Source organism: Daphnia pulex, chromosome 2 (genome assembly GCF_021134715.1).
Source record: "Daphnia pulex isolate KAP4 chromosome 2, ASM2113471v1".
NCBI classification, from domain to species: domain Eukaryota; kingdom Metazoa; phylum Arthropoda; class Branchiopoda; order Diplostraca; family Daphniidae; genus Daphnia; species Daphnia pulex.
In genome coordinates, this window is record NC_060018.1 from 5,234,729 (window position 1) to 5,257,069 (window position 22,341).

Sequence of the window (22,341 nt, forward strand, 5' to 3'; positions counted from 1 at the left end):
TCCAATCATCGAGTTCTCAACGGATTTGATGATAATACAGTTGAGTAAGTTTGAAGGATGCCATTACGCAGTTTCCGCATCAATGGTGCATAACGAAGTCCTTACTTCAGCGGCGACTCCGCGGGGAACATTGAAAAGCCAAATTGGCGGGGTAAGTGAAATACGTAGAATTTTATACATGTTGAACCTCTATGGTGATCAATATTATCAAACGAACTAGCTTTAACAAGTTACATGGAAAATTCCACGAAGAATGTTTTTTAACGCTTTAACAGGTCAAATGTGCCATATCTGTTAAATGCTAACCACCACATAGTAAATCTATGAATGGGTATTTACTATTTGCATAAACTCTGTGCAAAACAACATTGTTTTAATTTATTATTTACTTTAACTTTGTGAAATTCACAGTGTGAAACCATTACATTTTTTTTTATTGAATTTCACAGTTTTAGAAATTAGAACCCCCTAAGGCCTAAACCAAAAGGCATTACAAAAAAAACAACAAAAGACGTTTTATTATCCGATCTCCGTTGTTTAACTTTTTCATTCTTTTTGAATTTGAAGTAACTTAAGAAAGTAACGAACGACGTGTCATCATGTCATGTCTGTGACCAGCTGTGACTGTGCAACTAACTTAAGATTCAAAACTCATTACTAGATGTCGCCAGTGTCACCCATGTTGTTCTGATATCGTGAAACGAGGCGAAACAAATTGTAGCTAATTTATACTTATATTCCTGTGATTTCAATTACCAAATTGAGCTTCGTATCATATGTAGGTTTATCTTGACCTAGTTTCCTTATTTTTATACTGTATCAACTTATTTCTTCAAATTTTAGATGCATACTGTCAGTCATTCCAAAAAGTTGACTTAGCGCTCAGTCAATTTCCATCCATGAGGCCCATCATATGCTGTCTAAAGCCCATTACTGCTACAAGACCATTACAATTCAGATTTTCATATAACATAGGTATTCTTGCTCATGAACCATAGGATCTTATTTTCTGAATCTCACTTTTTTGGTCACATAGTCGCGTACCCTGCAACAGCATCTTTGTTGTTATGGCTGTTTCTACTTCTGTTTAAAAGGCAACCCAGCTAAGAGATAGGTAGAGTTTTATTTCTTTGTAGAGTTTTATTTCTCATAAGTAACTTTGTGTAAAATTGTAAATAACGGAGATAATTTCCTTGTCCCATTCCCACTTAGTTTCAGAGACACGAAGAGGGTGAATTGATTTGCCAATTTGCCATGTATGTACCAGATCTGCTTGATGCCAAATGCCAAATGCAAAGCCAAATGCCTTACTAAATTCATCACCCATATGATAAAGGTAAGCATCAATACCACCTATCACCACGCTACTGCAATACTTCATGAATCTTTCTTTAGCATCATCCAGGAAATTTATCTCAACATGTGGAGTAATGCTGTTGGTTGCTGTGAATTCCATTTTTACGGTTTTTTCATCATGAACATTTCATCGTGCTTCTTAGAAAAGGTAAAGATTTATATGCTTTATTCATTTTTATATTTGCATTAATAACTTTTTTTTTTACAGAGCACGCAGTTTCTTTATTGAATCGTATGGTCCTGGCACGCAGATTCTTGAGCCAACGCTGACCTTTGTCCATGACGGAAGAGGGACTTCCACCAACGTTCTTCTCCATCCTTATCTTCGCGACGCACGCTCATCTAGCTTCACTGCTTCTAAACACAATTTGTTTTACTTCACTGGCGACTTGGCGAGTTTCTGGACCACTTCAGTGATCGCTTCCGTCCGCTGTTACACACCTGCAGTCACTCACCACGTGATTATGCCCAGGTACCCAACAATTGACTTATTTTCGTAGGTTATTTACTAATAGTCTAGTTGCGTTAAACTCTGTCTGTGTAATAGTTTCCAAAATCAGGCCCTTCTTACGCGCAAACGAAGTTTTACTTGGACGTTTCTTTTTTCTAACGCTAGATGGCTTTTTAATAATTTGGAGCTGTCCAAACAGTCAGTTACTTTGCACTTCGTTATCTCTTTAAACATTTATCAGCAGTTATTTTGTTGAAATATTTAGTGATAACTGACGATTACTATTCCACCAACAAAGCTCATTTGGTAGATTTTTTAAAATGTGTTTTTTTTTCTACTTCCGGTTTTCTCATTTCTGTCAGTAGTTTAGTAAATATTGATCTGACGCACAAAAGAACCACATATTCGTGATCCTCGTAAAATTTGGGGTAAAGTTCATGTTGTGTTTTTTACGTACGCGTACTTCCGGTTTTCAGAATTTTCCTGAACTATAGTTCAGGAAAATTCTCGATTTTGGCCAAATTTTGGATTTCGTTTAAATCACATCTAATCGACCCCAAATTTCATGGGGATCACGAATATGTGGTTTAATTTGACCACAGCTCAATGGTTGAGGCGCTGTGGTTACTTCCGGTATACTTCCGGAATTTTTTTAAAAGACTAGCAAGTGAGCTTTGTTCCGTTTACAGTTCTCTATATTGCAAGCTTGATTTTAAGTTTAAAAAATTGCATCTTTAAATCTTTGAGCTAAAAAACCTGACTATTGTTTCTATCTGTACTATGTAACTTTTATTTGCATGTCACTAAATAAGAATTGTTTTCTCTTTATTCAGGTAATGCAGAGGAAACGTCGAGAAGACGGACACAAAAACGTCGCCGGTATCTCCAAAATGTCAGCGCGGATCATCATTTGTTATTGGTAATATGTTTGTGTTTGTGTGAGTTAACCCGTTGGCTGCCACGCCTTTGTTCTCCCCTAGCTCCTTAGCACGGGCCGCGCTGTTCGGTCTCGTGGTTTACATGCCGCGGGGTCGGACAGTCGCACCAGCCCCAGATTCGCCGAAAGGCCCCGTTAGGCAGTGCACCATAGGGACTTCCCCCTTTTCGATACGGTGATGGATTCTAGAGGCGTGCATTCCATCTTCTCCTGTCACCGTGTCAGCCCGGACTTGTCAGCAATGGCAAGTCCCACTTTGGTCATGGATCCTTCAGACGTGGCGCGTAGAGTAGTAGAGAGCAACCTACGGGTTGTATGGCGTGGCAGCCAACGGGTTAACTTAAGTGTATGTGTGTATGTATTTATGTATGTATGTGACTGTAAAATGTGGTGGAATTGTGGGTGGAGGTGGGACAATAAAGCAATTCCTTTTGAAGTTTTTTGTTTGTTGTCTCTTGACACTTGTAACAAAATGGGCAAACTTATACGTTTATACATAAGTTTAGGCAAGTGACTTGTTACGGCAAGTGACTTGTTACATACTTACAAGTAATTATTTCAATACTCCAAATTTCTATGGAAAACCCAACAGTATCTGCAACTCTTTTGTTACGCCAACTTAAGTTAAAAATGAAATCTTAAATTCAAAAATTTAGAGTTAACACTAACCAGCAGTACGTCTCTTTCGTTACTTACCCTGAAAATGAAGTTCGTCCAAACACCAGAATATGTCGTAGTAAGAGATTTCGTAGAAGATGGTTACCATTAAAAAATTTATTTTCTCATTTAAGATCAACAACGATTCCCAGTCACTAGTAACTATTGAGATATGACCAACAAACTGAACACAAATAAATCAATCAGAAATTTCGGCTCTGGTACTTAAGAGCCTTCCTGTAGTAAACTGGAGAAGCGAAGGTTGTGATGTAACATTCAGGTGCCTTGGTGGTGTAGTAACTCGGGGCAGTGGAATACTTCGCAGTTTCGGTACAGTAGGTCGAAGCAGCCTAACTAATAGCTCGGGTGCCTTGGTTGTGTAGTACTTGGAAGCAATTTGGGAGCGGAGCCTCGGTATGGTAGCTGAGGGCAGCGTGGGTTTCAGTGCAACATGCGGCCTCGTCGATGTAGTACTTTGGGGCTTTAGTGTATTAACTAGGTGTAGCTAGGTGCAGCGTAGGTTGTAGAGTAGTAAACTGGAGCATCGTGTAGTATTTCGGTCCAACGTACGAAGGAGCAGCCGCTGTGTAGTAATTCGGGGAAGAGTAGTACTTGGGCGCTTCGGTGTAGTTGTGACCGCGTGGTGGCGTAATAAGCTGGAGCCTCGGTGAAGTAGCTGGGAACGGAGTAGTACTTGGGAGCATCGGACTAAAAGGCTGGGGCAGCATACGCAGTCGTTTGGTACTCGCTGCCTTGGTGGTGTAGTACTCCGCTGCCTTGGTGGTGTAGTACTCCGCTGCCTTGGTGGTGTAGTACTCCGCTGCCTTGGTGGTGTAGTACTCCGCTGCCTTGGTGGTGTAGTACTCCGCTGCCTTGGTGGTGTAGTACTCCGCTGCCTTGGTGGTGTAGTACTCCGCTGCCTTGGTGGTGTAGTACTCCGCTGCCTTGGTGGTGTAGTACTCCGCTGCCTTGGTGGTGAAGTACTCCGCTGCCTCGGTGGTGAAGTACTCCGCTGCCTCGGTGGTGTAGTACTCCGCTGCCTCGGTGGTGTAGTACTCCGCTGGTGTAACTCGAGGCAGAATTATATTTTGAGGCTTCAGTGTAGTAGTTTGGGACATCATAAGTTGTGGTGTAGTACTCCGGTTGTTGCGTATGATGTGTGGTAAGACGCCGGCGTTGCGGTTTGGTATCCACCATACCCACGAGACATCGGTACCCCAGTAGTCGACTCAACCATCAAAGATACAGCAACCAATAGCAGCACGACGCCATAGTTAACTGAACGGTAAATAAATTCAACATTAATTTTGAATAATAACTAGCATATTAAAAAATAAAATTATAAAGTGTTACAAAACCATGTAAAAACAGAATATTTACCATTTGGTTGCGAACCGGTATTACGATGAAGAATGCAGTTGGTGACAAATAGTCCACAGCAGCTGTTGCCGTGTCGGAGATTTTCACTCAACTGATTTGAAACGCCTTTTCTCTCTTCTTTTATACGACTTTTTCTCACCCTGACCCCTCTCTTAAGCCTTGCGGCTATTTTACCTGCTTGATAATGAAGCAAACACTTCCCGTTCTCACCCAACCTCTACACCACCGCATTGACAGTTTTACGTAATGATCTCCGTGACCTTCTGAAGGACATACAAAACTGCCTTTCCTTCTGCAGGTTGACGTTGCTGGGGATGGGTCTACAACAAACATAAAAATTAATACCAAATGGTTATGGCATAAAACGGATGGAATCACGATGTAGTACTCGGGCTCTTTGGTGATGCAGCTCGTGCAGCATAAATTGGAGTGTCGGTGGTGTAATATTTGAGGACAACAACCAACAGCAGCACGACGCCACAGTTTACTATACAATAAATAATTGGAACATAAATATGCAATAATAACTGACATAATTAAAAAAAGGAGAGTTGATACACAATTCCATGTAGAAAACTGAAAATTTACCCCTATGTACGATGGAGAATGCAGTTAGTGACAAATAGTGCACAACAGTTGTTTTCGTGTCGGAGATAATCACTCGCCTGATTATTTCGCCTTTTCTCTCCTTTTATACAACTTGTAATACTCTGAAGCCTTGGTGGTGTAGTACTTTAGAGCCTTGGTGTAGTAAGCTGGAAGAGCGTCGGTTGATGTTGAGTAATAAGACAGTAGTGTTGTGCTTTGATATCCGCCATACCCAGACATCTGTACACCAGTGGTCGACCCAACCATCAACGATTCAACACCCAACAGCAGCACAACGCCATAGTTTACTAGACAATAAATAATTCGAACATTAATATGCAAAAATAACTGACTAAAAAACAATAGAAATTGATACAAAAACACAAATACGGAATATTTACTCATGATTGCGATTTAGTGACAAATAGTCAACAGCAGTTGTTGCCGTGTCGGAGATGCTCACTCAACTGATTTCTTTAGTCTTTTCTCTCTCCTTTTATACGACTTTTTCTCACCCTGACCGCTCTCTTAAGCCTTGCGGCTATAATATTGTACATACTTGATAATGACGTTACACGTGTCGTCCTCACCCAACCTCTCCGCCGTCGCAGGACACGTTCTACGTAAAGATCTCCGTGACCTTCGAGCGTGAAGAAAATGAAAAATGGCCTTTCCTTTTTTAGGTAGGCGTTTCTGGGGATGGGTCTACAAAAACCAATATCAAATGAATACCAAATGGCTGAGCCTTGCGGCTATTGTACCTGCTTGATAATGATGTGGAACACGTTTCATTCGCATTGACAGTTTAACGTAATATTCCCCGCGACCTTCAAGCGTGAAGGACACGCAAACTAGCCAGCCCGTCTGTAGGTTAAACTCTACAATGGTAATTGAAAAATAATTAATAAACACTGCATCAGTTGGAACATGTTGAAAATATACAGTACCGCCGCATACAAAGGATTGACATAGCCGTGGGTACCTACCACGCCTACCACGGCTGTCATGGAACTGGCTGCTAGGCCAGAGCCGGAGAAACTTTCGAATGAAAACGTGCCAAACCAAAATCGGCCAAAACAGTTCGTACGACTCTTCCTTCGTCATCCCGTTACAGTAAAACATTGGCGGATTTCACGTCACGGTAGACCATAACTGAACCGCCCGGCTTCTGCTGAGTGGAATGCAATAGATGGAGAGCCTCGCGGTGAGATGGCGAGCGATCAGCATCATTTGATTCACGTCTAATTTGAATTTGCTGTTTTTTGCTTGACCACCGAAAAGACAGTCGAAAAGAGTCCCTCCGTTGGCGAATTCAAAGATGAGCGAGACTCTAATCGATGCTTCACCATCACTCGATTCGTTATCCGTGCAAAGACCGAGCAGTCCAATAATATTGCGGTGCTGGATAGCTGAAAGGGCTTCAACCTCTCGTTGAATCATCTTGGCGAACGATCGAGCCTCGCCGTTATCTTTCCAATGCGACGACGGTTGACAACAACAGCTCCGGTTGAGGCGATCACATTGCTCAATCGGACTTGCAGAAGATCAATTTCATTCAGAATTTTAGAAAAGATGAGGTAGAAGGATTCTTTTCAGGAACACACAAAGTTCGGCTTCTTGCGATATCGATTTTTCGATGACGACCTGCTGGCTCTTAATTCCACTGGGAGGAACAGCCTGTTTGGTTTTGGCTTCCTGCAAACTAATCTCCAATTCCTGAATCTTTTTCTGTAGTCCCAGCATCCGCTATAGATCTTCCAACTGAGAAACTCTTTCTTTTGAATCCAAAAGTTCCACTCTCCGGTTGATTGATTTGTGAAGGCAGTGAAACGGGAACTGGCACATAAATAGGTGATGCATAGATATTTGAATAGCTTGTGATTGTTGACGATGTGACCGAATATCCCGATGGAACATATTGGCGTTCTAAGAGAAAAATTAAATGTTATGAAACATAACAGAACTATGTGCCAAGAGCAGTAAACGAGAAACGAATGGACTATTTACAAAATTAAGAAGAAATCATGTTTTTATCCATTTAGCTATCAAGTGAAATAATCATTATAGGATAGGTTTACAACTAGGCAGTTAAAAATAGAAAAAGAATACCAAAATGTTCACCAAGTGAAAATTCCAGTTCATTCACGGTTAGATTTGCTACAGAGAGTACATTACGGAAATTAGACTATTAAGTGAATGAAAAAGGAAGTCGGCTTTCGAAATTGTTAAATACGTGTGGGAAACTGGGATCTTGACCATAATAAGGTTGGCTATGCAAATATAACAAACCAGTTTTAATTTCTCTACCAGGAGCATCTGATTGCCCACTTGGGTTTTACAAACAGACAGGGAAGGGGCGACCATGCTATCCTTTTAAGTGTGGTGTGAGCTAGGATTTCTCTTTCGACATGGGAACAAACCCCAAAACAATCCATCCAGCAACAAGTGGAAAAGCATGTTTTTCAGAAAGGGTTTTTTTACCAAATTATACTATGCCATCTTAAATATCACAGGAGTAAATATAAATGTTAGTCAAAATGCAACTACCTTGCAAACAGAATTTCCTTGGTTTTGGAAGACAGCTTGAATTCGGCTTGAATTGGACCATTTTATCACTGTCACAAGCACCTAGATCACATGAACCATGAAGCCTTCAGCTGAAGATATTATCTGAAAATATTCAGTCAAGAATGAAATAAGAATCGAAATAGTGTGTTATCAAGTAAACCATTCAAATCTATCCAACCCAACGTTAAAAATGAAGACAAAAAATATCGCATGATCGATGTAAACTCTTCTTTACAGCCATTCAAGATCTTTATAAAGTTCGTCAAAAGGTGTCATAGTAAAAATGCAATACCAGACAGACAGATACTCTAAAAATTATACACGTAAAATATAACAGATTACCATATCCCTAAGAATAACAATTATCGTCGGAATTGTTGTCACAACACTACGCCAGGCGCCGGCCATTTTGAATGATTTGAAGCACTAAAATTTAGGGCGCGGAGGCAATGTTGCATGATGAATTTGAACAAATCGTCCAATAAGAATTCTTCATCGTTAGTCCGTTTACTCCGTTACCACCTCTTCATTTTTGAAAGTTAAATGACAATTCTTATTCAGTAAACGAAATATTCCATTGTTTCGAAATCCGCGGTCAAAAAGTCCAAAGTTCCTGCAAGGGCCAGGGCAGTTGTTATACTATTAATTTATATTACCATACCGTCCGTCACTCAAGTTGACAACGAATTTTTATCCATACCTGCACGGCCTTTCCTTAACTCAAGTAAATTTAGCGTAAAACAAAGGGATGACTTGAAGGGAACTTTGTCGCTCGGCATCCATTGAACAAATGTACAGACAGTTATGTACTTCATGCAAATGTCCTGGTTTAAAAACAGTTGCGTCACCTAGTGGCAAAACAACTTTTCTCATTTAAATAAAGGTAACCTTTAATAGTCTCAAGCTCACTTTAATAAACCGATAACTAATTTAACTTGCTTATTTTTTACGCATCATTGACATTGTGATATATATGTCCGTCTGCCACAAAAATTTCGCTCTTGAAATCGGATGAGTTTCCTTTTTTACTGTGCAACACCAACAGAAATAGCTGCTATGTGGCATTGTGGCTATGTCTTACTTATCAATTGGGTATTGGGAATAGGAAACCCTTCGCACAATTAGACTAATAACCAAATAAACGGTAAACAAAGAGAGAGACAATCAGACAAAGAGTTTGCCCAGTTAAGTTCAATTCACTATGTTAGATCGTTCACCTGTGGATGCTCACCTCGTGAGCAGACGAATAGAAAACATTTGGCCCACAAACGACTCATTTGAGTGAGAGTGACTTCGTTTTAACGGCTTTTATCTCCAAACATTTTAACCACCTGTTTTCTATATTACAAAAGTTACAATATGAGTGGAAAGTATTTAGGCTCATATGTGACAGTCGACTGTGGAGAGTTATTCGGTTGTTATCAAGGGCAAGTAAGTAATGTGGATACCCTTAACCAAACACTTACTTTGAAAGATGTTTGGAAGAATGGTTTAAAATCATCTATTGATGATGTAACATTGCTGGCTAAAGACATTCTTAGTCTAGCCATCATTCCTTCACCTAAGGATGACAAAATTGGGAATAGAGCAGAAGTTGAGCATTTAGAATCTCAGCGGAATAAAAACAAAACCAGTGCCAGAGACTCTCCCCGTAAGTTTGATGGTTATGGAAGTTCTTCTTCTCAGCCTGCCCCTCCAGACACACCAAACAAGCTAAATAAAATGAAAGGAAGAGTTGGAAAAGATGATGTTTGCTTCGGAACTGATGTCAACATGGAAAAGGATTTTGACTTTGAAACCAATTTGGCACTCTTTGATAAGAAAACAGTAATGGGAGAGATACAGTCAGGAAAACAACAAGGTCCTCCTCTTGGTCCTGGAGCCAGAACAGTGTCCAATTTTAGACACGATGAAAACATTCTGGAAACCCTACCCCCCACATACCGCCAAATTCACCTTCCATCACCATCAACAAAGGAATTCCTTACTGGTACATTACATTAGTGCATTTCTTAATTTCTTATTTCACTAAATTATTAATTTTACAGATACAGGATTAGTTGTACCCAGTGCAAGTCCTGAACTGAGAAAAGCAATGCAAGATTCCATGGAAAAACTAGGCATTAGTGTTGAAAGGAGATCAGAATCGATAGCTCGAGCAGTTGCCGAAGTTGCTCTTCACTTTGTTGGTGGTCCTCACCGCTTGACACCTAAAAATTCTCATCAAAAACCAGTTGTCGTAGTTTTATGTGGTAACCATCCAGAAGCTGCTGGTGCTGTTTGTGCTGCTCGTCATTTAGCCACTCTAGGAGTTCAGACGGTCGTCTACTTACAAACTTTGACTGTATCCCACTATTTGAAGAAAGAAATTGAACTATACAAACTCACGGGTCAATCAGTCATCAACAACGAAAAAAGTAATACATTTGTTGCTATTTTAATTAAGCGATTGTAATTTACTTGATTTCTTAACAGACTTGCCATCTGCCTCGGTTGATTTGATCGTTGCTTCTTTGCTTCCTCCAAGCTGGGGAGGTGGCGACGAAATCTCGAAGATGAAAGGAATCATCGAGTGGGCAAACAAGCAGCGCGCTCCCACAATGGCAATCGATCAACCTCCATCTGCTGTTATTAATGCTACGCCTTGGTTGGATGTTAAATGTACTTTGTCGGCCGACTTACCATTAGCATACGGCGATCGCGATGGAAAATTGTACCTTTACTCACTTTCTACACCTCGCAAGATTTTCCAATCATTAGGCATAGAGTACGATTCACCTTTTGGCTCCAAGTTTGTTATAACTCTGCACGAGTCTTGCTGAGAATCTACACCACCATTCTATGTATACGATTAATACGAAAGCGTCTGTATTTACATGAATTTCGGTAATAAAGACAACAAATTTTCTATAAAACATATACTGAGACTATGACTTCTTCCAAGACTTCCCCTTATTCTTGTTCTTGGCACTTCCTTTCATACCTGTTCGTTTTCCTGATTTCACTTCATTTTCTTTGGCTTGAGTGTTAGTTGCTTCACTTATGTGGACATGTTCAAATTCGTCTCCACTGTTGATTTGATCCATATTTACATCTTCAAAGTCCCCTGAATCGCTATAATCAAGGAGCAAGTTTTATTTGAAATTAGTTTTCTTCTATATTTTCACAAAAGTTTTGGTTTACCTTGGAGGTGGTGCATCATCAGGAAAAAGCTGAAGAAAACCCTGCGTTAAATGAGCGTTTCCTTTGAGCAGAGGAAGAATAGCATTTTTTATGTCGTTTATGTTGGGTGACGCACTGCTTTCCACTTGCTGAAGGGTCTTCAGAGTTCGCTTGAGTTGTGAAGGGCTATCTTTGAAATGAATCTGTAATTGAAAAAAAAAACATGGTCGGATTCATAAAGTTAGAACCAAGAAAGACATTTACCTTCAGTTTTGAGAAAAATTCGCGCATTCGGACGTACAAAAAATGTTGGAACTGTACTCCACATTGAGCAGCTGCCTCTGGACTTAAAAAGAGAACGAACTCTTCCAACAAATCCATGTTATCTTTCAAAATAGTCTCGATTTTTCTGTACAACTCCAAGAATGAACCAGAACTAGATTGAAATTGGCCCAAAGTAGTAAAGAATTCTTTAAACGCCACGGGATTTGATTGTTCCAACCGACTTCGAACTTTCATGAAATAAATTTGGGCATATGCTAACAATAATAAAATTTAAAAAATATTGATTATTATAATAATCATCAGTAAACAAAATTTAAGCAGTACCATCGCTGCGTGGCTGCACTGGGTCATCATCGGCCATCCAAGAGTCAAGTATCCGCTTAGCATTGCGCTGATGTCGAATATGGCGATGAGCAGGGCTCCTCCCTTTTGGAACAGAATTGGTAGCCAATGGAATTGTCGTCAAGAAATCAAGTGAAATAGAGTCTTCTTCTTCGTCGTCGTCTTCCATGACTAAATTTTCATCGACATGATTGCTGCTTAATGGACTCGAAGGAGGTTTATCCCCATCGTCTCCTCCGCTGTTGCCAGCACTTGTTCCTGATGCACCAGATCCAGATGGACAAAAAATGCCACTGCCACCCTCAGCACCTGAAGAAGATGACTTTTGATTTCCCTGGACAAGTACAAAAAAAGGCGATTAAAATTGTATGGCAACTAGTGTTAAAGCAAGAAATACTATACTTGTGATGATGGGTTTGTTTCTCCAGAAGGATTATTTGCTTCGCGATCAGCAGCTGTTCGAATAGGAATGGTAGTTTGTTCTGTTATACTTGAAGGGCCCCAAACATGCATGACATGAGTCATGTTTGAATCTGGACGGTGGATTAGGACGTAGCGCTTGGCTCCTTGATTTGAAGTTTGACAAGCTCGATTTCTTTCGTCATGAGGGCTCGAAGCCCCAAGCGGCAGTTCAGATTCACATTCAAAATCGGTATCGATGACATCTAGTTGATTGAAACATACACTTGATACACCTGTAGGTTCAGGTGATTTTGTCAAATTTTCATTATTCATATTTTCTTCAGCAGATGCTTTCCCTTCAGAAGTACTATCTGTTTCAGCGAGGTCAACCTGAAGTTGGAGTGAAGAAAGATAAAAGCGTTAGACAAGAAGAAACGAGGAAGTACATCAATATTTTTAACGAAGGGAGTAGTCCGGATGATGAGGATTGTTATAAAATATTTAAAAAACATACCCCCTCTGAAATCGAAGTAACTTTCATTGGGGTTGGGTCCATTTCTGAAGAAGCATTATTCTCCTCCGAGTCCGTTTCCTGAATTCAGAATGCAAAAATAAATACATTCATGGCATTTCAAAAAATTTGTTTGTGCTATAAAAAAAAACTTCATTTTACCTGATCGACAACAAGAATCATTATATCATTACTTGAATTTGTTCCCTCAGGCGCTTGATTCTCTTTTTGATTTGGATATTCATTATTTAGAGAATCTTCGAATACCTATTATTGGGTTTAAAATGAAAGAATTATGTGTATGGTTGAAAGTATTCGTTCAACACGAATTCACTCAAGATTATAATTACCTCAGTCGGTTGTAAATGATTTAAGTCGATATTCGTGCATGAGTTATTGTTGTCAGTTTCAACAAGTTCGCAAAGAACTGGAGAATAAACAGACTGAGGAATTCGTTGACTAGCTTGTGCGATTTGTTCGTCAGTTTTCGAGTTATTCGAGACCGATTTTTTTTTCTTGGTTTTCGTTGGGGGATGTCCCATGGATTTCGTTCTCATAGTGTTAACCGTGGGAGTGGACATAGTCGGTTGTGGGAGTGACGGAATTCCGTAGATGATGTAATGTGTCGGTTGATAATGTGGAACTACAGGTCGTAGTGCAAAAAGATCGTTCTTTCTAGACCGACAACGCATGCCGCCATGGATCAGCATCATTTCTCGCCAACGTTCCGGTAACAAATTGGGTGGGACATCGCACAGTGCGGTTGTTGAGTAGCGGTCAAATGGCTGGATACTATGATGAATGGGTGGAGCAACTTTGTTTGCCAAATAATACTTTTTAAGAAAACAACAAAATAATTACAACCTCATTCATAAACCAGAAAAAGAACCTTACTTTGATAGGGTTTCCTTCTTCTTTACTTCTTTTGTTTTTAAACGATTTGTTTTTGATACGAATTCCGATCTGTTTGGCAGTCCAATGTGGTAGCATGTAGTGAGAAATCATGGAATTAACCATGTTTTCCACTGCGCTCTTTTTATCGATCAAAAGTTCGTTACAAAATGGAGTAAATTGTTCCATTCCCATTGCTATCAGCTGTTCTTCATATGAAGACATTTTACACGGCCCTGCTCAATAAAAAAATTTCACGTTTGGAACTAAAAGAATGTGATTAGCAAATAATCATACCTGGTTCACTTTGAAAGATTGCAAGCTTAGGAAGCAGCTCAGGATAAATGAAGACACGACTCTCTGCCATTAATTCGACCATCTTAGGGTTGAAAGGATATCGCTCAGGATGTTTACTTGAGCGCTTAAAGAACTTCTTCTTTTCCCTATTAAAATATTTTGGGATTAAATAAATTATTCAGTACAAAATAAGCGCGAAAAACCTACCCACAGACGACGATAGTTCTTTGAAACTTTGTAAGTTCTTCAGGCGGTACCTTGGTCACAACAGTTTCCCAATGATTAACTAGATCAATAGCTTCATCTAAGTTTGCGATGTCAACTCGTTGCTTTAAAGGAACGAGGTCCTGTAGCATAAAACGACATTCTTCTGTTACATTTTCCAAACCTGCCTGCTGTGCGGTAATTAAATGCATTTGAGTAAGCAGTTGCACATGCTTTCTCAATTGTTCATTTAACAGCAATGTTGCTTCTGGTGAGAGTTCTACTGTATAAGATTGCAGTGAAGAAACTTCGCTTGAAGAAGAACAAGGATTATGGAACATTTCAATTGGTGGTAAATCCATTGTTGGGAAGCTGATAGTAAAGGGCATATCTTGTGCCTCGTGGTTTAGAACAAGAGGTTGTACAATTCCAGTAGGTTTACCGAGGGTTTTACTTATTTCTGGAGAACTTGGTTCTAATTGAACTATTATATCTGAAATGGCCGTTTGAAGAATGTCCTCTGTGGGTTGTTGTACGCGAGGAAGATTATTGCTTGGTTTGGTAGTTTCCTCATCGGACGAAGAAAAATCCTCTTCAAAAAGCTCCGACAGCAGTTCACTGACTTCTTTTTTAGTAATTTGGACAGTGCGATCTGCACGCAATTCTTCTGCATCGACTTCTTCTTCTTCTTCCAGAACGTTGTATTCTGGATCGGCCTCTTCGTCGTCAAGGTTCTCAGAAAGGTGGTTCGAAGGGGGACAAACAAACTCCTGTAACAAGCAAGTATTGAATTCAGGCGTACAAATTAATAAATGCTTTTTATGAAAATACTTTTAAAAATGTTCGCCATTCTTCATTATCACAGTCAGAATCATACATGTCAGTCGAAATATCAGGAGGAATAAAAGCCAATTCCAAATGCTCTAAAGGAGTGTCGTTCAGGGGTAGTTTCGAACGAGTTCGAGACCCAATGAGATCTTCCTGGATTTGAGGTTCCTCTATAGGGAATGGTCTTTTAAATGGATCAATACTTTGTGAAACTTTTGGTGTAGAGGCAGCTACAGAAGATGAAGGAGATCCAATGTCACTTGTGTGTGAAGACAAAAAACTTCCTTCATCACTATGATTATCAGTGTCGTCTTCATTAGGCCTGTAGAAAAGATTTTCAATTATTTATTAGTTTACGAATTCAAACATTTTTCTAACCTGTATTCAACGTCTTCATCAGAAGAATCTTCAGGGAAATCTTCTTCCATTAGAATTTGTGTATCACTAGCTTTTTTCGCTGATGATGGCCAAGCTAAATTATTCTGATTTTCAAGCCACTCTTTTGTTTTTGAACGAGTAAGCTTTGGCTGGAAACTCATCTTTAAGTTGGAATCAAGTGAACATTTAAGCATTTCCTGAACACTTTCATTTGCGATTATATTCCGTAGCAGATGTTTCACATTGTTTGTAGTAAGATTTTTCCGTAGAGCAATCCCCTCTAATATTTCATCGATTGGATTATTTGGATCACTGAGGCATTCTTCAGGAATATTAACATTGCGTCTTTTAGACTTCTTGGGAGTTTGAGTTTGTACATCGGCTTGGTTCGCCCGTTTTCTTTTGCTGGTCTTTTGATTCTCTAAACTATCATTTTGAAAGCTTACTTCTGAATTTCCTGAGTTCAACTGTTCAATAGATTGATGCAAAGCCTGAAGTTCATCTTCTATTAGTTGATCGGTTTCTTTTGAAGCCATCGCTCGAGATGTTATTTTTTCACATTACCAAAACAACCACGAAACTGTTCCGCGCCATTTTCACTGGAAGTTGAACAAAACATTTCCTAGGTGGCGAACTTTTCCATCTGGCGGTCGCAATGATAACTTCAAAAGTAAACTTATTTGGCAATAGCGCATGGCCTTCGTTTGTTGCCACATCAAATTTTTACTGTGCATGCCATTTAATAACAATAGAAAGAAATTTATCTCTCCCAACCCTGATCTTAATGATTGATGAATTTCCTAATCACATTTGGTATTTAAACACACAGTGATGAACAATACAGTTAATAGTAGAAACAGTTTGAGTAGCCAAGTAAGTATGGAGATACCTTTAATCAAGCATGCCCCTGGCAACCCTAACACAAATGGTTTTGAATATTTAATGTAAAAGCCAAATTACTATCAATATGACTAATAATTCCTTGTGATTTTTTAGAGTTTACAAGCTGCAGCCCAAGCTGCTGCCCAAATCAATGCCCAACTAGCTGCAGAAGGTAAAATTCAACCTCAGCCACAGCAGAACTTGCAAGCCAACAATGGTGCTCAGAAGAAAGACAAAAAACTTAAAACAGGGAGAAAGGATCTTTTCAATGCCGAAGTTGAAATCAACAACCTGCCTCCTAGAGTAAGAAATCTGCTGACCAAAGGATATATTCAAGAACAAATTCAATGGAAATCAAGTAATGTACATTTTCATTTTAAAATCTGGTTGTTAAAGAAACTTACAAAAAATGTGTTGTTAGAAGCTGCTTTGTGTACTAAGGGGCGCTATGTTTCTCAACGAGAGAAACTCACAGCAAATGATGAAAGACCACTATATATTTGCATCCAAGCAGTTGACAAACATGCTGTAGACGAAGCTATTCATCATATCCAAGATTTCATTGCTGAGCACACAGGATCTAGTCCAACACCTCCTGTAATCTCTCCAACTCTTGTCCCTAACCATCCTCCTCCTCAAGTGACTCTTATAAGAGATAAAGTTTATATTAATCTTGATCATGCACCTGAAACATTCAAGATTGTTGAAAGAGTGCTTGGTCCTTCTGGTGACAATGTCAACTACATTCAAACAGAGACTGGTGTAAGTGTATCTTTGCAAGGTCAGGGAATTAGTTCATCAAATGCAAGTGATGAACCACATCATTTATTACTAGAGTAAGTGTTTTTTATCTTGATTTTTTAGTCCTTTATTATAAATCTGATCTTTTTTTTTTCAGGCATATTGAACCGTCAGCAGTTCAAAACGCCCGATCATTGGCGCTTAGTTTAGTTGGAACTCTCCAACAAGACTTCATTCAGTGGCAAAGAGAACAACAAGCATTACAACAACAGCAACTAGTTTACACCTTCTCTCAACCATACTATAGCGGGTAAATAATCGTTTTATTTAGCTTACGAAACTAAAAAGTGCTTTTTGAATTTCAGGTTTACGGCATTTGAATAATGAGATTTTCCAGGATCGTTAACTGTTGTGCATATTATGTGTTTTAATTACAATTGGCTCTCGTTCAGGTCATCAACTGCTAGTGGAAATTTCACCTATCCTGCCGTTGCCATGGTTTACGGCATGGAAAATGGTTTGACACAGACTGCAGCTGTGAGAGAGCCACAGTCACTACAAACCCACCAACACACGAGAGGCTTGCCGGGCAAGAGGCCCTCGCGGTTCGATTATCAACAATCTACAGGTGTGTTTCCAGTCCGAGAAACTGCAAGGACATCTTTTCACCCACATAGGATGACTGCGGACTTTTTAGACATTCAAAGGACGTGATTGTGTCTCCCAACACTGGCTAATATTTGAAAACTTTGACTTTGCAGGTCTTGAGATAGCAGTTACCGGCGAGTCAGAGACCAAACGACTGAAAATTACCCATCTCCCCTACTCTTGATTGTTCGATTCATTACGCTAGTGTTTTCTTTTCATGTGGTTGACCAGTATTGGGATTCGTGAGCCATGATTCATTTTCGTTGCTCAATCGATATGCTTATCTTGTTTCACTGGTTCCTATTAATACAGCCAGGTGTCTTGTTTGGAGATTTCAAATTTTTCTCGATTTTGTTATTTATTTCAAGTAAAACTAAGTTAACTTGTTTATTTTATACCTGTGTGAACCTTGGAATTAAATTTCAAAGTTGTGCAGTCTAGGTAAATTCATGAAGCTTTATGTCAAACAGTCAAAGAGATAGAGAATAATATAGTGCACATATACCAGTTGTATACGTCGGCCATTTCTAGATTTCATGTTGCGCATGCGTCCATCTACGTGATTTATCTGGATATATAAGTTACTTGAAAGAGTATGTGAAATTGAATGTGCTAATGATGAAAATTTAGAATAAATATTATGGGATACATTATTAACCACCAATGACCCACTTCAATTCAAATATGGTCGTATAACTTCGCTTTCTCGTTTTTCTTTGCTGCGATGGATTAGTCTTTCAATGATGAAGGAAACGGCCGCTAAACCACAACCTATTCGCACATGAATTTGCCGTTTATGAATAAGTTATTGTACAAAGTACCCAAGTTTATCTTTTTACCAAAAAAGAGGACGTAGAAGGATCCTTGCATGTCGGCTACGCTGATGGCTTGAATGGTGTCACCGTCACTACCTCCGGTAGCTGTTTCAGAACAGCGATCGGCCGACGGCCAAAATTCCTGACGCCAATGTTCAATAAGTCCACCGCGTTGCATGTAAATAATCCTATAAAACAAGCATCATCAAAATATTTATGCGTATAATGCAAATCAAGATAAGAACATAGCAACTATAATATAATTAGTATGATAACTTACTCGAGATTGACCCTCTCTAAAATAGGAGAATCTCTGGGGAAAGCTAAGGCAACTTGCTGCAAGAAAAAGTTTTCAGTACCTAATCGGTAAAATGTTATGTTATGTTTAAGTGTGAATAATGAGTATGGTTAAAATCGATCACTGAAGTACCTAAAGAGAAGTCGCACGAATTGGTTTTCATGAAATCCTGTTTCATTAGCCATTGAAGGTTAGTCTTCCACTCAATGTAGACATGCTGCTGATTTCGTATCATGTCCAAAAGCACATCGTCTGCGGTATCATGCAGGATGGCACCTTCATAAAGTTCTCTATACATTTTTTCATCCGATGTCTTATAATACCAAATAATTTCATTAGCAGTAGATTGTGGATAGACTGTTGTTCTTGCATTTTTATAAACTTACCTTGAGGTAATCTTCCAGGGCCGTTCCACGAAGGATGCCCCAAGTAAGGGAGCCTTTATTGTCGATCAGATCCTGCAGAGTGTTGATAGGATTGGTGTACGTGGGGAATGTCAAAAAAGCGACAAGATTTCCTTAAAGTGAAGATTATCATAAGTAAATTGTTTTGTGTTTTAATAGTTTGGACAAGGTTACCTGAGTAGGCAGTCAAAACTACGATCACGAATAGCCAAAAGAAACCTACTACCATTCGACCACTCAGAGCGATAGGCATTTCTCTTTGACCTAATATAAAAGTACATTTATTAAATTCAGTGTCACAGAAAAGCATGAGAAATATTTCGTTAGGTGATTACCCTGAAAAAGCAACGCGCCGATACAATACCAAATATTATACCAGATGCTAAAAATTGGCGATCCTGGACGATCAGGGTAGAAGTCATAAAACGGGGTGATTTTATTGAAGGCCCAGATCAACGGACCTGCGCCAATTGTCATGGCGAAAATGGTAATCCAAGCCTATTATAGAAATACGATGAGATAAATTTTCTTAACTTTGTCATTTAGCTTAAAATAGTTACATTTGGAGTGTAAGGCTGAATGAAGAGGTACGCACGACTTAGTTGCTTAGGCCGAGCAAACATGAAAGTGTAAGGCTGGGCGTCTAGAGACATGCTAAAATTGACGGCACTCATTCGATCGGCTGTGACAGTGAACCCTGCAGCGGCAAATGCTACCTGAAATTTCCAGCATAAACAATGATTTCAGTAAAAAATCACATGGATCGCATAATAAGTACCGATCCTGTCCGAACTTGTTCCACCATGCCAGTCCACCGACTGAAGCTAAGTCGAGAGCCCCATTTACCATCAGCGGGTTCCACAACATTGACGCTACAACAGATGGACGTTAAACATAAAATTGAAATAGATTACACTAGCAATCAGAGGAAAATTGTGTAACAAAACCTGAAATTCAGACGGTTTCCAAGCTCTTTCGTCAGTTCCAAAACCAAACCAGTGTGGCGTACCACCTTTCCTTGGCTGTTTCGTTCAAAGATTTGCCACGGAGGAAACTGAAAAAACAAAAAGGATTATATTTGCTTACTGAACGAACTAGTAGCAACAAATTAAAATACCTCCATAGTCGTAACGTTGATGACACGCTGGCGAAGTCCTCCAGTGAAATGGGGGAAGAAATCGTCGTAGACGACAAGACCATGGGCTGCGTCCCAGACACCGACATCCAAGAGCGTTGGCTTTTTCGTTTCTTTTATTTCGATAGCCTTTATAGCCCAGTTAAGCCAACTCGAGCATTTAGTCGCGTCTTTCCACATATTCTGGCAAAAACAAAATTAAAGGGACAAGTGAATCGAGATCAAAGGATGTGGAAGAATCTATTTACTTGTAGAGTTCGAAAGATGTTGTTTCTGCGATCGCCAGCTGACGGTTTCGATCTATTCCAGTCGTCTTCGGTGGTTTGAAAATAGTGCGTCTCTTCTTCTCGGATCACCTGATGAAGAGCCTTCACATACACCTGCAATAGATTTGAAGTGTAGCACGGCAGGTCATTAACACGTTCCGATGACGAGTTTGCGTTGGCTGTTGTTTCTATATCAGAGATGTTGTACAAAAAAGATATGTTTTGTCCATCTTCCACATTCGGCAAGAAAATAGCAGGATCAGTAGAATCGGTGATTAAGAACAACCATTGGGAATAAGGATTCACCAATCCAACGTCACTAGCCTGAAAATTCAAAACTGTTTCAGAATAACGAATAAGGATATTGATGTTTGAAAGAAACCCACCGCATCAAACGCCCATAACGCAGTGTCTTGTTTAGATACCACGATGAAATTACGACCTTTAGGCCTGACCTGCAGATTCAGCAACTGAGATTCAAAGTTCTTTTTCCTGAAAACGATCAATTTGAGAATTAGGTCTAAAATTGATTTAACCAGTTGTTGCTGCTATTTACCTCAAGGCAACAGGGCCATGCAGTTTAACGACAGTTATAGCAAGAGGGTCTTTCTTATGAACAGGGCGGCTCAAGCTATCGACCAACCCATCAAATAATTCTTTATCTAAAGAAAATTTTCATTCAAAATCACAGTTGTAATATTGCGGTGAACGTGTTTCTAAAAACACGTCCACAACAAAGCTAATAACAACTTCAGAACATTTTATTTTTAAAAGTGTCGAGAAACTTACTTGCGTGCTCCTCTGCAATAACGACCGCTTCCTTCCAGTTAAGTGTGTCGCTTAAACGCAAATCAGTAAAAATTTGAGGCAGTTCACCTCCCGTTTTCACCACCGGTACCATCAAAACGGCCCAACGAGTGATTCGAGGACAATTATCGCCTTCATCACAAAACTCGGTTCATATCGATCGAACTCGTCTTACAGTCTGTTTATTCTTCAAAATGTAAATACTGACTTGTAATGGCGATGTGGAGGATCGGGAGGCCGGCGAGATTCTTGTCGAAACGTGTAAGAACGTCGCAGGGCAAAAGAGATAGGACAGCGTTGATATCTAAATCCAAGGAAAAACCCCAAAATTGATTCATGATTGTTTTCTTAATTTGAGCAGAAATAAATTTTAATTTTACTTGATGGCAGTTTATCTGTCGGATTGAGATAAGTAACGTTGAATTTCTGTAGGCGGAGATAATCTATTTCAGGACTGGACGGCATGCTGGCGACATCAAAGATTTTCGTGAACGTCTGGAGATTTCCGATAAAGTTTTTGTCCATCACCACGCCTTGAAATGGAGAGCCCTTGAATTATAAACCGTTCACCATAAATTACATCACATATTACCTAAAGTGATGTTGCCAGTCCTGTACGGGTCGGTGTTGGTGTCGTCGTCTTTTGTTTTGTTGCCGCGCAACAGAAATTTGATGTAATCCTTCATGGTTTCTACCTGAACGGCGGCACGCTTCGCAATCTTGTGCTTGTTGTGCTTGTTGAAAAGAGCGCTGCAGTCCCCATTCTCGCAGCTAACGGGGATTAATTTCGTATCGTCGAGAAACCAGCGTTCGTCCGGACGAAGTTCCGAATACAGTTCGTAATGAGCCGATTGAACGTGAATAAAGGCGCTGGCCAGCACCAAAAGGACGCAGAGAAGCATCGCGTCTTGATCTCGAGGATCTCTGTGGCTAAATGAGATCAAATAATCGGTGATCCGGTCGGGATATTGAAAGGCTCGTCCCCATTTCGAGATTTAGAATCTGCGTCGCCAACGGACACGGTCCTCTTTCATTGTTGATGAATTGGATACGGGAAAGCATCACAAACCGTTGCCACAACACACAGATTTCCAATACCTAATTTGAA

At 39.8% G+C, this 22,341-nt stretch overlaps 5 protein-coding genes and 2 long non-coding RNA genes across 12 annotated transcripts; 3 read left to right on the top strand and 4 right to left on the bottom strand.

Annotated features, from left to right (window-relative positions):
* Nucleotides 1-162: 162 nt before the first annotated feature.
* LOC124210597 lies at nucleotides 163-1,444 on the top strand. Its single transcript, XR_006881269.1, has 5 exons — nucleotides 163-778; nucleotides 844-975; nucleotides 1,037-1,114; nucleotides 1,213-1,336; nucleotides 1,396-1,444. It is a non-coding gene; the product is annotated as an uncharacterized LOC124210597 (long non-coding RNA).
* A 2,059-nt stretch (nucleotides 1,445-3,503) lies between these two features.
* On the bottom strand, nucleotides 3,504-5,943 carry LOC124210598. Of its 3 annotated transcripts, none has more exons than XR_006881270.1 (5): nucleotides 5,771-5,860; nucleotides 5,370-5,677; nucleotides 5,170-5,268; nucleotides 4,782-5,101; nucleotides 3,504-4,679 (listed from the first exon to the last, which is right to left on the bottom strand). XR_006881270.1 is itself a non-coding variant. In XM_046608748.1 (2 exons), exon 2 carries the CDS (start codon nucleotides 4,520-4,522, stop codon nucleotides 3,893-3,895), a length of 630 nt encoding a protein of 209 aa, XP_046464704.1. In that variant the 5' UTR covers nucleotides 4,523-4,679; nucleotides 4,782-4,949; the 3' UTR covers nucleotides 3,504-3,892. The 3 variants fall into 3 exon arrangements, 1 of the variants encoding a protein (XP_046464704.1); XR_006881271.1 differs by having other exon boundaries at nucleotides 4,382-4,679; nucleotides 4,956-5,101; nucleotides 5,771-5,943; XM_046608748.1 differs by lacking the exons at nucleotides 5,170-5,268; nucleotides 5,370-5,677; nucleotides 5,771-5,860 and having other exon boundaries at nucleotides 4,782-4,949.
* Nucleotides 5,944-6,142: 199 nt separating this feature from the next.
* LOC124188263 lies at nucleotides 6,143-8,963 on the bottom strand. Of its 2 annotated transcripts, XR_006872258.1 has the most exons (5): nucleotides 8,638-8,963; nucleotides 8,280-8,550; nucleotides 7,917-8,039; nucleotides 6,317-7,295; nucleotides 6,143-6,247 (listed from the first exon to the last, which is right to left on the bottom strand). It is a non-coding gene; the product is annotated as an uncharacterized LOC124188263 (long non-coding RNA). The 2 variants fall into 2 exon arrangements; XR_006872257.1 differs by having other exon boundaries at nucleotides 6,145-6,247; nucleotides 8,280-8,959.
* A 137-nt stretch (nucleotides 8,964-9,100) lies between these two features.
* On the top strand, nucleotides 9,101-10,852 carry LOC124210602 (enhancer of mRNA-decapping protein 3-like). The gene is made up of 3 exons (XM_046608753.1): nucleotides 9,101-9,927; nucleotides 9,986-10,354; nucleotides 10,413-10,852. Exons 1-3 carry the CDS (start codon nucleotides 9,297-9,299, stop codon nucleotides 10,757-10,759), a joined length of 1,347 nt encoding a protein of 448 aa, XP_046464709.1. The 5' UTR covers nucleotides 9,101-9,296; the 3' UTR covers nucleotides 10,760-10,852.
* LOC124210599 lies at nucleotides 10,784-15,877 on the bottom strand. Its single transcript, XM_046608749.1, has 13 exons — nucleotides 15,238-15,877; nucleotides 14,863-15,181; nucleotides 14,035-14,801; nucleotides 13,828-13,973; nucleotides 13,534-13,766; nucleotides 12,990-13,472; nucleotides 12,802-12,906; nucleotides 12,643-12,720; nucleotides 12,129-12,518; nucleotides 11,709-12,060; nucleotides 11,364-11,638; nucleotides 11,121-11,302; nucleotides 10,784-11,051 (listed from the first exon to the last, which is right to left on the bottom strand). Exons 1-13 carry the CDS (start codon nucleotides 15,771-15,773, stop codon nucleotides 10,865-10,867), a joined length of 4,053 nt encoding a protein of 1,350 aa, XP_046464705.1. The 5' UTR covers nucleotides 15,774-15,877; the 3' UTR covers nucleotides 10,784-10,864.
* A 42-nt stretch (nucleotides 15,878-15,919) lies between these two features.
* LOC124210603 (KH homology domain-containing protein 4-like) lies at nucleotides 15,920-17,847 on the top strand. Of its 3 annotated transcripts, XM_046580784.1 has the most exons (6): nucleotides 15,920-16,110; nucleotides 16,234-16,477; nucleotides 16,541-16,955; nucleotides 17,018-17,170; nucleotides 17,313-17,488; nucleotides 17,622-17,847. In XM_046580784.1, exons 1-6 carry the CDS (start codon nucleotides 16,069-16,071, stop codon nucleotides 17,690-17,692), a joined length of 1,101 nt encoding a protein of 366 aa, XP_046436740.1. In that variant the 5' UTR covers nucleotides 15,920-16,068; the 3' UTR covers nucleotides 17,693-17,847. The 3 variants fall into 3 exon arrangements, with proteins under 3 accessions (XP_046436740.1, XP_046436739.1, XP_046436741.1); XM_046580783.1 differs by having other exon boundaries at nucleotides 17,313-17,847; XM_046580785.1 differs by having other exon boundaries at nucleotides 15,940-16,165; nucleotides 17,313-17,847.
* A 34-nt stretch (nucleotides 17,848-17,881) lies between these two features.
* LOC124210600 (ionotropic receptor 93a-like) lies at nucleotides 17,882-22,303 on the bottom strand. The gene is made up of 18 exons (XM_046608751.1): nucleotides 21,826-22,303; nucleotides 21,614-21,766; nucleotides 21,442-21,537; nucleotides 21,216-21,365; nucleotides 20,983-21,088; nucleotides 20,813-20,918; nucleotides 20,409-20,750; nucleotides 20,143-20,343; nucleotides 19,973-20,079; nucleotides 19,804-19,897; nucleotides 19,586-19,741; nucleotides 19,361-19,523; nucleotides 19,200-19,289; nucleotides 19,008-19,138; nucleotides 18,754-18,934; nucleotides 18,604-18,682; nucleotides 18,348-18,511; nucleotides 17,882-18,279 (listed from the first exon to the last, which is right to left on the bottom strand). The coding sequence occupies exons 1-18, from the start codon at nucleotides 22,133-22,135 to the stop codon at nucleotides 18,182-18,184; spliced, it is 2,727 nt and encodes a 908-aa protein (XP_046464707.1). The 5' UTR covers nucleotides 22,136-22,303; the 3' UTR covers nucleotides 17,882-18,181.
* Nucleotides 22,304-22,341: the final 38 nt, after the last annotated feature.

Bases quoted from the DNA above. Each gene is read 5' to 3' on its own strand.
- LOC124210598 (XM_046608748.1), bottom strand. From the start codon at position 4,522: ATGATGTCCCAAACTACTACACTGAAGCCTCAAAATATAATTCTGCCT.
- LOC124210602 (XM_046608753.1), top strand. From the start codon at position 9,297: ATGAGTGGAAAGTATTTAGGCTCATATGTGACAGTCGACTGTGGAGAG. The intron at 9,928-9,985 runs GTACATTACATT...TTAATTTTACAG, and splicing joins AACAAAGGAATTCCTTACTG to ATACAGGATTAGTTGTACCC. The intron at 10,355-10,412 runs GTAATACATTTG...ATTTCTTAACAG, and splicing joins AGTCATCAACAACGAAAAAA to ACTTGCCATCTGCCTCGGTT.
- LOC124210599 (XM_046608749.1), bottom strand. From the start codon at position 15,773: ATGGCTTCAAAAGAAACCGATCAACTAATAGAAGATGAACTTCAGGCT. The intron at 12,907-12,989 runs GTAATTATAATC...ACCCAATAATAG, and splicing joins ATCATTTACAACCGACTGAG to GTATTCGAAGATTCTCTAAA. The intron at 12,519-12,642 runs GTATGTTTTTTA...CTCCAACTTCAG, and splicing joins TTACTTCGATTTCAGAGGGG to GTTGACCTCGCTGAAACAGA.
- LOC124210603 (XM_046580783.1), top strand. From the start codon at position 16,069: ATGAACAATACAGTTAATAGTAGAAACAGTTTGAGTAGCCAA. The intron at 16,111-16,233 runs GTAAGTATGGAG...GTGATTTTTTAG, and splicing joins GAAACAGTTTGAGTAGCCAA to AGTTTACAAGCTGCAGCCCA. The intron at 16,956-17,017 runs GTAAGTGTTTTT...TTTTTTTTTCAG, and splicing joins CCACATCATTTATTACTAGA to GCATATTGAACCGTCAGCAG.
- LOC124210600 (XM_046608751.1), bottom strand. From the start codon at position 22,135: ATGCTTCTCTGCGTCCTTTTGGTGCTGGCCAGCGCCTTTATTCACGTT. The intron at 21,767-21,825 runs GTAATATGTGAT...CTCCATTTCAAG, and splicing joins GACTGGCAACATCACTTTAG to GCGTGGTGATGGACAAAAAC. The intron at 20,344-20,408 runs GTAAATAGATTC...TGTTTTTGCCAG, and splicing joins ACATCTTTCGAACTCTACAA to AATATGTGGAAAGACGCGAC.